The sequence below is a fragment of the Poromitra crassiceps genome, assembly GCF_964638095.1.
Source record: "Poromitra crassiceps genome assembly, chromosome: 7".
Classification (NCBI taxonomy): Eukaryota; Metazoa; Chordata; class Actinopteri; order Beryciformes; family Melamphaidae; genus Poromitra; species Poromitra crassiceps.
In genome coordinates, this window is record NC_139628.1 from 35656566 (window position 1) to 35667686 (window position 11121).

Sequence of the window (11121 nt, forward strand, 5' to 3'; positions counted from 1 at the left end):
CCCCACACACACACACACACACACACACACACAAAGACACAGCCTACCAACTTTGATGTAATTATTCATTATCTGCAGCCAATCTCCCAATCTCCAACCGCACCTTTTGACATTCAGCTGGAGGCAAGAGGTTGATTCACTCTCAATTAAGAAGCTCTTTTTCTTCAGGCGATGACATCTATATATATATATATATATATATATATATATATATATATATATATATATATATATATATATATATATATATATATATATACTGTATATACACTGCTAGATTTTCACCACTTCTTGGAACAGTGGAATAATGCTTCGTGAGGGAACGGCTTGCTGGACGTGCAGAGGAGGCTGTCACGCTTCTCTCAAACGTCGAGCAGACAAAGGAGAGAACAAGGTGGACGAGCAGCTCTCAGAAGCCCATATGCGGTGCCGTGGGTGGGCCTAGGTCGTGCCAAGCGCCCGGCGCATTATCATCTTTCCAAAACATACTGTAAAGCCCGTGTTAGAGTTCTGGATTGTGTATTTTACGCATGTCAGACACTATTATGATGATTACCGCACGTACATTGGAGCACATAAAACACACACCAGGCGATCCTTTCATTTAGCACACAATGTAAACACTTGCGGGTGAATCCTCAATCGGAATGAATTCATTCAGAGTAAAGAAATAGCGTTCATGTACCCGCAGCTGTGAGATAACTATTACAGTTAAAAGCTCAGGGGTCTCCTGTTGCAATCATCAAAGATAGGCCTACACTGTTTATCTAATATTGCTTGTTTATCTGCCTTTTTTGAGTTATTGAGTTATGCTGATTGTATTTTAGCTGGTCCGTCTGCATCTGGGGTGTGTAGGCTGTGTAGGCAGTGTAGGCTACAGCATAATTGTATATTCAGATTAAATCATATTATGATTTAATCTGAATATACAGTATAGGCTACAGTATATGGTGTCATGCTGCTCTGGTGTCTGACAAGTGTGCGCACACGCGCATGGTTATAGGGGGGGCAGCGTGCCAGGTTGAGATGCTGTCTTTCTTATAAGAAACTGGGGGAGATTTAGGCAAGTAGTGGTGTAACTGTTGGGCTCATAAACTAGCATCTCAGAGGGCCCACCTGATTGTCTGTAGGCCCACCCACACTACTGTATGAATCCTGGCGCCGCCAGTGCAAACGCCCAAGTGATGGGTAAAAAACTTAACGAGGAGAGAATGTGCAATGGATAATTGATCAAGAAAGAGTGAAACCAAAACAAACGAGGGAGGGCATAGGGTATATGAAAAATTCATACTGGAATCAATTCTCTTACTGGCTCTTCAAGGATGAACAAGACAGATGGACACAAAGCAGTAAACTGACAACACAACAACACAAAGTGCGCATCTCCGTGATTAGTATGCATGCAATGTTGCCCCGCGGAGGATAAAACACGTTTAGCATCTTGGTATGGGGACACAGTGAAATGTATCAATTATCTGGGTACGAGAGTTGGATGATTACAAGATTAAGTTCAACTTCAAAATGAGCAACGTGCCAATAAGATGCAGGATATTGATCATGTCCTCTACGTGGCTTTTTGGTCATAAACTGATGCGGTACATACTCGGTGAAACGGGGCGGGTATTGCTAGCCTGGTAACCAGCCCCTTTCATTGAGGCCGGTTACCAGGCTAGGGCATTGCAGGATAATGCCATCTTGTACACAGCAAGTACATTGAAATGGAAAGCACCCTCTTACATTAGTGTGTTCGCATAGGAAAATGCGTACTTATAGTTGTGAAATGTAATGTAATGTCATTCTGTATGATCTTCTGTGAATTTGGTGAAACGGCAGTTCAGAAGACTAAAACACGCAGTCGTTTGACATTGAAATATGGCGCTGGAAAATATGGGTGCTGAGCTCGAGTGTTCAATTCCTGACTCATAGCCTACTACTGTACAAAGACATTTCCTGCTGTGCAGGATGTTTTCATTTTCATTTTTTCATTTTTCAACCAATACCTGACTCTAACCTTTACCAAATACTTTTAGTTGTCTAGACTTAACCTTAACCTTAAAGGGGACCTATTTGCTTTTCCGTATTTTGTGTAATATATTACTGTAATATAGTACTATTTTGATCCTTAACCTAATACCGCTTTCATACCAACGACCAGGGTTGGCCCAGGGTTACTTGAGCCATGTTCAACCCTTCTTTTGTCAATTCACACCAAGTCAGTCAACACGGGTTCATCTCTGGTCATGACAATTCAGATAAGACCCGGGTCACAACCTGAGAGAGATGCAGGACTATTAGCATAGGCATGCCATAGGAATATTAGCATGACAAATAGCAACCCGGGTGGTGCCATTCACACTGGAATCAACCCTTTTCCAGCCCACATCTTGAGGTGGGTCGCCAAAGCCGGGTCGGGCAAACCCGGATTAACCCTTTCATAGCCCAAATCAACCTGGGAATAACCCTGGTTGGACCGTTGGTGTGAAAGGGGAATAGATAATCAAGGGTTTTTCATAAGATGCCATATTGTGCGTCATACTTCATTTTGTGCCTAAGAACGGAGATAAAAATTGAAAATGAATACAAAGAGCGTGCAGAAATAGCCCCATAAATATGTATGCATCTTTAATGAGGGGATGCATAAGGAGCGCTTGTACTCTCCATTATGGTAAAATAACAGTACCATGCCATTACCTTCTACTTTTCTATAAGCAAATTGATTTACATTAACAGATAGCAACATCATGTCTAACTGCTTTGCATATTAGTGATTTCCTATTTGCCTTTAAGACAATACAGCCTGTGCAGCACAGTATGCAAATGTGTGAGTAAATATAGCGATTGAAAGACATTAGGCTAATTAGAGGCTACATATACATGAGCACTGCCAGCATGCCGTTATAGGAAGACAGGGGCTCACAGTAGGTATATGTACACATGAGACTTACTATGCTTGCTATAATAATGCATACACATACAGTCTTGCACATATACTGTACACGACATGGGCATCATGACAGGTGCTCAAAAGTGAAGCCAAAACAATTTGATCGCCCGCTTGTGGCTGGTCCCAATATAGGTTATAGGTCCTGCCCCCTCCATGTTAGTGGATGGGACATGAGCCAAACTAAAAAAATCGAAGTACACGTCAAATATAGTTTTTCCTAAAAAGGGGCTGATTGACAGCTGTGACAGCCACTCTCAAACCTCCATCAGATGGCAGGACGGCTGAGGGGGATCTCCGCAGACTCGGGTCCCGAATTATGTCACACAAGCAAGATGGCCGTGTGGGGATGTGAAGTGAGACAAACTGCAGGACATTTTGTTCAATATACTATATATATAATGTGATAAGTGCCAGGGAAAAAGAGCAACAACCTCAAAAATAAATTAATTGTGAAATAATCATGAAGTCAAAAACTATTTCAAATACAGCACAGATTGAAGTTAGGCAACTAACTTTAAGGTTAGGCTTAGGTTTAGGAAACTGCTCATGATTTAGTAAGAAAACATGGGGGGCACGGTGGTGCAGTAGTAGCGCTGTCGCCTCACAGCAAGAAGGTCCTGGGTTCGATTCCCGCCTGGGACACTGTGGGCACTGAGGGTGTGTCCCCATCCCCAAGTCCTCAGTGCCTGCAGCCCAGGTGGGCTTGTCAAAAGGGCCCTTCTGTGTGGAGTTTGCATGTTCTCCCCATGTTCCCCTGGGGTTTCCTCCAGATAGGACCCCCCCGCTAAAAACATGCAAAATAAATAAAGTAAGAAAACAAATGGCTGAAAATGAAATGAGTTGGGAATTGAACCCGACTTTCCAGATTGAAAAGGCAAATGTATACACCCATGCACCACCCACCAGCCTCCACACATTTACTTTGCTCACTGCTATTTTAATATGGAACCACTGCCTGTTTCTATTTATGTATCCTCCTTGTAAAGCTGCTGAACTTATTTCTCCCACTTATTGTGCACAGAGCGCGCTATTTGCATTTCAAAACATTTGTGCTTATTTCACGAAAATTCCAGGAGAGCGGGCTGAAACGAGCTTCATCTCTCCAACCTCAAGTTGGAAGCGGGAGCGCGAGAGATGCACCCGAGCAGCACCCCAGTGCCGTCACCACCGCCGGTGTAGCTGAGTGCTACCAAAGTGATAGTTTCTTACTGCTATTTTACCGCTATTAGCACACTGCTACTCCATCTGTCAGACGTACCGGCTCACTTTACTGCAGCAAAACTCCCAACCAACACCACTTTTTCTGCCTTGTTTCCTCGTGCTGAATGACTCCAACCAAGCAGGAAAAGCTATATTCTCCTTTTTAGTACATGAGGAAATGCTAACCGTCGGTTCGCCCCCTGCTGGAATGTTCCAGTTGGAACCAGGATGATGACTGGTCGAGAATCGCTGCATTGCATGGGCCATTTATACCGATGGAGGAGGAAGGAAGGGAGAGGTGGATGTTAGCGTGAGCTTGGCACATGTCCAAGTCAACTCATGGTGTGTGTGTGTGTGTGTGTGTGTGTGTGTGTGTGTGTGTGTGTGTGTGTGTGTGTGTGCGTGTGCCTGTGTGTGTTTTGTGCACGCGCACGTGTGCGTGTTTGTGTGTGTGTGTGTGTGTGTGTGTGTGTGTGTGTGCTGATTGATGAAATGAGGTCTGGGAAATTGATGCTGGTTGAGGGCGATCTCCCTCTCCCCCCTCCTGGCTGGCTCGCCGCCTGCCTTTCTCAGTACAATCGCCTTATGGCCCTGATTTCTCTATGGAGTGCCTAAGTCATGCCCTCTTCCGGGTTCGACACAGAGATCTCCTTCCCCATTCATTTTCCCATAGACGTTTTTTTTTTAATACTTACTTGGACAAACCAAGTGATTCGGCTATATTCAGAATCACGAGAGACCACTTATTGATCCTGCCTGGGTTGATATGTCCTGAAGGGCACATATTATTATATTGAATATATATATATATATATACTGTTGGTTTTGTGGGTGGAGGGGGGGATCCTGCGGGGAGGAGGGTTCTGAGTGAATCTGGTTGTGTATGTGGTTGTAGAGGTTTTATGTAAATGTTTATGTTTTGTGTTTTGTTTTTTCTTTCTTGTAAAAAAAATCTACTCAATAATTTTTTTTTATCAAAAAATACAAATAAAATCATGAGAGACTATACAACATTTCACTGGAACAACCCCCACCCCCACGGTTGACATAATTATTAGAGCCAAAGGTTTTCATATTTTTCCAGCACGTTTTTAGGAATAAAATGTTCAATAAATCAGGCTATGAATGAATGAACAAAGCCCTCTGTAAAAAACCCTCAGAAGATAGTTGGGAATAAAACTGGAAAGCTTGGAGTTATGCAAGTACTAACTGAAGTGGAGATTTCTGGCTCAGAGTACGAGAAGGAGAAAACGGCATTTTTACCCTATTCACCTGTTAGTGTCTCGCCTTCATGCTGCTTTGTTCATCATGTTCTATCTGGGTCTAATCTTAGCTCCCATTCTCATTTTCTTGGCAGTGGAAATAGCGTTCATTGGATGTTGGCGAGATCTTTCCCTACTCTCTCCAGTGTGAACAGAAACGGCTCATACAGCTCAGACTGTAACACGGTCAGGCCAGATAGATACAGCTCAGACTGCACACGGTCAGGCCAGATAGATACAGCTCAGACTGCACACGGTCAGGCCAGATACATACAGCTCAGACTGCACACGGTCAGGCCAGATAGGGAGGGGAAAGTGTCTCTTTTTATGCGGTCATCTTTCAACAAATTGATCACAGAGGAAATTGTATCATCGAGTTACTATGTCCCAAATGAGCCGCCTCCCTCCTCCATTCCACCCTGCCCTGCAACACTCCCACTGGTCATCCCTGCATACTAAAGTGTCATTTTAATACGAGCTCAGAGTCCAGTATCATCCCTGTGTCCTGGACAAGTCACTTGGTCCCTACTCGGGCAGGAGACACTGTTTGGATCTTTTATAACAGGATTTGTTGCGAATTTGTGGGAGCCGGGGGAATATAACCCAACTATAGCTCAACTTGTAACTTGCTTGAAGATGACAGAAATGACAGAGGCGGCAGCCATTTTGAGCCGGGTTATTTGACATCAGTGTGGCGCAATATGGGCATAATCACTGTAATTGGTTGACCAGCATCTCATTGCCCATACACAAGCTGTCGTTAATATGACCACAGAAGGCTGGGCGCCGTTTTCTCATGTTTGTTCTCAATCAGCCGCGGCTTTAATGTAACTACAAGAGAGAAATCTTCCTACAGGGCAAAATGGAGAGCGTTGGTCATTAGCATCTGTGCAGCGTTGTCGAGGCCAAATCCCTTTCAGTGGCATGGAATTAGCTAGCACATGTAGCGGATATAACTGTTCATCAAGAGCCAAGAAAAATAAGGAATCAGAATCAGATGCGAGTTAGAATTAGGCTAATCACCGCTTCCTCTGGATGAGATCACCCGAGTCGCTGAGACTGCAGGTTGAATTGTGCAGGAATTTTGCAACTGAGATGCAATAACAAAGCTCTTTGTATTGAGCCTCCCCGATGATGCTAAACAGAACGAGCCGGCAGCAGGTGAACCAAGCTGTCTCATCCACTCCCGCCTAAACAAGATGGACGCCTTCAATCAAGACGACAAGGCTCTCTCTCCTCAACTCCATTAGAGAGCAACCACCTGCTCCGTCCTCCAAACCACCAATTAAGGGCTGGGGCTAACGAGCACCGCTACTGTTGCACACATCGACGTGCCCTGCTAGCAAATCTGCCCAAAGCAATTAACACGGCGTGGGTTTTTTATTTTAGTCTATCTCTCTCCCTCTCGCTCCCTCCTTCCTCGCCTCACCGCCGCAAAATCTGCCACGGCTTTTTCCCATAATGCCCTCTCCCAAAGTGCCGCCTCCGACTGCTCGCGGGCAACACGCGTGCTCTCCAAGCGGAGGGAGAGGAGAGGCAGGTGCACCTCGCATTTCGCTTGTTTGTATTCCACGGCTAATCCCACTTATGTCGGCCACCGGGGGCACTGTCTGGGAAAACATTGCCCAATTTCCCTAATCAATGAAAGTCCCTCAAAGCCTGGCAGCCATGTGCAGTCGATGCCCGTGTTTACCGAAGGCGACAGATGTTGCTCCATTATTCCGGTTCGTCAAGCGAAAGCACTTCACTATTGTCCGAATGTGTCAGCCCGGCGAGGGGGCGCCGGCCAACAGGAGAGGAGGTGCACTGGTGCACCGTACAAGTGATGCACAATACATGCACACTGTACACACGCGGTGCACTATGCAAACATGAACACAGGTGTGCACGTACATACACAGTACACACACACGCACACACAGGCACACACACGCACACACACACACACGCACACACACACACACACACACACACACACACACACTGATGCAAACAAGAAGTCTACATCCAAAAACTTTCAATTAAAAAAAGTAATTGTTGTGAGAAGATTGCTGGCACAACTCAATATGAAACCTGGCAAAACAAACATTCAACAATAACCTTTTTTTCTGTTCTTCTCCACAATCAATATAATGATTTGGAATGCTGCACTCTAGCTCGTGGGTTGCACACCGTCAATAACAGCAGTTGAGCAACTCTCACACTCACAAACCCTATTATGCACGTGGACACGATTGGCCGTATACGCATATATACCTCATTCCCCCTTTGACGTCATTTGCACAATCACATGACTATACATCACATGACTTGTCTGTACATCGTCACATGACTATACATATTCAAGCGGAGGAATGGAAGCAAAAGAGGCGTGGCTTAACACGCGTGCTGCAGTCAGAGCGTACACAGAAGACAACATCTGGCTCCAGTGTGAAGGCTTTGGAAGCCATCTGCGGGGAAGATAGGGACGTCAACTCCGCTGACTGTGATGACAGCTAAATGACAAGCCGCAGATAACAACACGAGGCGGTCGCCAGAGAAGTAGCAGAGTACAGAGAGAGAACCCCCATAAATTGGGACGCGTATGCATTATGCATCAGAGACAGCCATGATACCCCCTGACTTTGGCTCAGTTAGTTGTGAGGAGTTTGGACTTGCTGGTATAATGAGGTCACTTCTTTGCCTCTTACGCACATCTCTCCGCTCAGAACTCTGCGAGTGTGCTGCTACACCCGCACGAGTGTGCTGCTACACCCGCACGAGTGTGCTGCTACACCCGCACGAGTGTGCTGCTACACCCGCACGAGTGTGCTGCTACACCCGCACGGCCCAGAGTCATATTGTCCACTATTGCTATAATCCACTTTGCTTCAGTGGAAAGCAATCGAGGTCAAGTATACGGTGATCATTTTAGTTTTTAGTTTTAGTTTTGTTTTAGTTTAAAATTGAGACATTACATTTGTTTCAATTAGGGATGGGCATTTCTAGCAAAACACTATTCGAAATTCGCTGGCCAAATTCGAATTTAATTCGAAATTCGAAAAAAAAAGTAATTTTTTTTTTTTTTTTTTTTTTTTTTGTTGAGTGAAATGTTGCATTGTCTCCCCTGATTCTAAGTCTACGGCTTTATTAATTAATATAAAAAGCTTCTGCTGTGGATTTTTAGCTCAAACAAGCATTGCACCACTGAAGTAAAGAACATGTTACATGACATTGACATTTTCGAAAATAAAAAACAGTTTTGACAATCATGAGTGGTTCATTAAATATTTAGTAGGCTCAGGTCTGAGTGCCAAAGGGGTGCCAAAGTCACCCCCTCTCCCTCTTCATGGGATTTCATCCGCCATTCATTTTTCCATAAACCTTGCTTAAAATGCTTATAAAAATTGTTTTACTTGCTCAAACCAAGCGATTTGACTATACTTAGAATCAGGGGAGACAATGCAACATTTCACTCAATTTTTTTTTTTTTCGAATTTCGAATTTCGAATTTCGAATTTCAATAATAAAAGTCGACCTTGATAATAACAACGATTATTCGAAAATTCGAAATTCGATGCCCATCCCTAGTTTCAATAGGAATTCTCATGTTGAGCCACACACTCAAGCCAAAGACATGAGGGGGAGGAAGGAACACATCATGACTCATCGCATGCCATGCAGGGTAAAATGATGTTATATGACTAGTACACATGGGTAGGTTTGAGACATTGATGGTAGTCACGGAATGACATGAATAACATGAATGACCAATGGCATTTGACCCTTTGATATAGTAACACTTGCCATACCAGATACTGTGTGGGATACGGATGAGCTGACTTTGATAGCGTTTTCTTTATGTTTTTGCTTGATCAGACTTCAGCTATGACGGTGAAAATGAGAATGACAAACCAAGTTGCTACGGTGCAACAATGGGGGAGGAGGAGGCATGAGAGACGTTTGGTCCAAATACCTGAACATAAAAGCGGCAAGAGCGCTCCCTTTTCTGCAGCTGCAAATCCAAAGAGAAATGTAAGAGTTAGCAAAGGGTCAATGACTCAAACAATTCCACTGGCTCGAAATACAGACTTTAGAGAGAGAGAGAGAGAGAGAGAGAGAGAGAGAGAGAGAGAGAGAGAGAGAGAGAGAGAGAGAGAGAGAGAGAGAGAGAGACACACTCACAAATTAAATGCTCATTTGACATCAACTGTGTGAAAAGCAGCATATACATTAATTACGCCCTTTCTTGGGAGGGGAAAATAACACGGAGACTCTTGTGTTAATTAGCACCTAAATGAGACACACAAGCCGAGTGGGAATAGGCCTGTGAGACATTGTTACTCTTTTAAGTGCAGTTTCAAGGTTACACTTTTTTTTCCCCCTTTGAGTAAGGTGGGAACCGAGCAGCACTATTTAACCCAGAAACCTCTGTCACCACGGCGGGAGAGTTAACGCTAGAAACAGTTTAGCATTATACTCGAGACCAGCCACGACATTGGCGGGTCGATCCAGTGAGCTCGGGGAAGCGCCGCCATGCGGAGCGCGATGATCTTTTGAGTTCTGTACGTCGTCAATTGAGAGATAAACAGTCTCGCCGACCGAGCTATAGCGTGCGGCTTAACAGCTAGGTTGTGGTACCCATGCTAACACCCATGCGGATAAGCTGCGACCGGGTACCGTTCCCCCATGAAGGAGCCTCTTTGGTCTAGATCACGGCCCACTCTCCTGGAAGTGGGCCCGTTAGCCCGTTAGCCCGCGCGACCCTTTGATCATGGAAACGGCAAGGATCTCGCCGTTTGCCAACTAAATCCACTCTTTTGTCTGCAGAGAGCATTGTGCTTCGCTATCAAAGACATCTTTAATTTCGCTTAGCTCCTCGCTAGATAACGGAATGATTGAAGTCGGGGAGGTAAACATCCAGTGCCAGAGCAGAAGAGGTTCCTCGGGGAGGCAGAGGAGTGGCAAAGCCAGTCAAAACCCAAGAGAAAGCTATAGAGACATTTTTCTTCCATAGGTCCTCTGTGTATATCTCAGGGCGCAGAGTATGACAAATGAGATGCGAGTTCCTCCGTGAGTCACCGTGAGTTTAGAGGCCCTGTCATTTCTCTCAATCCAGTCACCTTTTTTCCCCCTGTGCCAGATATCCTCCTTGAGTATCGTCATTACAGAAGAAAGTGAGGACTACAGCACTTCTCTCTCCCACTTGAATGTTGTGTGTTTTATTGGAAATCTTTTTTTTTTTTTTCAAGAGGTATTATAAACTCTAGTTGCTCCTCCATGCAAATTCTGCGCATCACATTCTCTTCAGAGCCCTTTCGGCCGCATCTTTACTGCCTCGCCTCTCCAATGGAGAAAACTAGCACTAAAATCTCAATGGGGACATCTGCTTCTGCTGCGGCGATGAAATAAAACTCGGACGAGGAAAAGCGATCCGGGAACAGGTGTTCGTGTTCCACTACAAGTGAAGCCGCTCCAACGAATTAACGGTTGACATTTTGAATTTCACTGATGTTTGCTTTTTTTTCTGTCGGGCTGCTCCGCAGACAGAAAAGTATTATTTTAGCTCGCCTTGCCTGAGTGCCCCTTAGTGTGCCCGGTTGGGGAATAATTGCATTAGCTCAGGGTTCAGCGGAAAAAATGAAAAAATAAAATAAACCAGCACTCTGCACTCCCACAGCGTAGATCCAGCCCACTGAAATCTATTTCCTTGTCCTATTAGTGCGAATCAAGTGG

At 44.7% G+C, this 11121-nt stretch overlaps 1 protein-coding gene across 1 annotated transcript in view; it reads right to left on the reverse strand.

Annotated features, from left to right (window-relative positions):
- LOC310780144 (adhesion G protein-coupled receptor L3) overlaps positions 1 to 11121 on the reverse strand; it is a 212853-nt gene that overhangs the window by 78398 nt on the left and 123334 nt on the right. The window contains exon 9 of the mRNA XM_083640702.1: positions 9362 to 9400. Within this exon, the coding sequence (XP_083496828.1) occupies positions 9362 to 9400 (39 nt within the window). The remainder of the gene's footprint in view (positions 1 to 9361; positions 9401 to 11121) is intronic.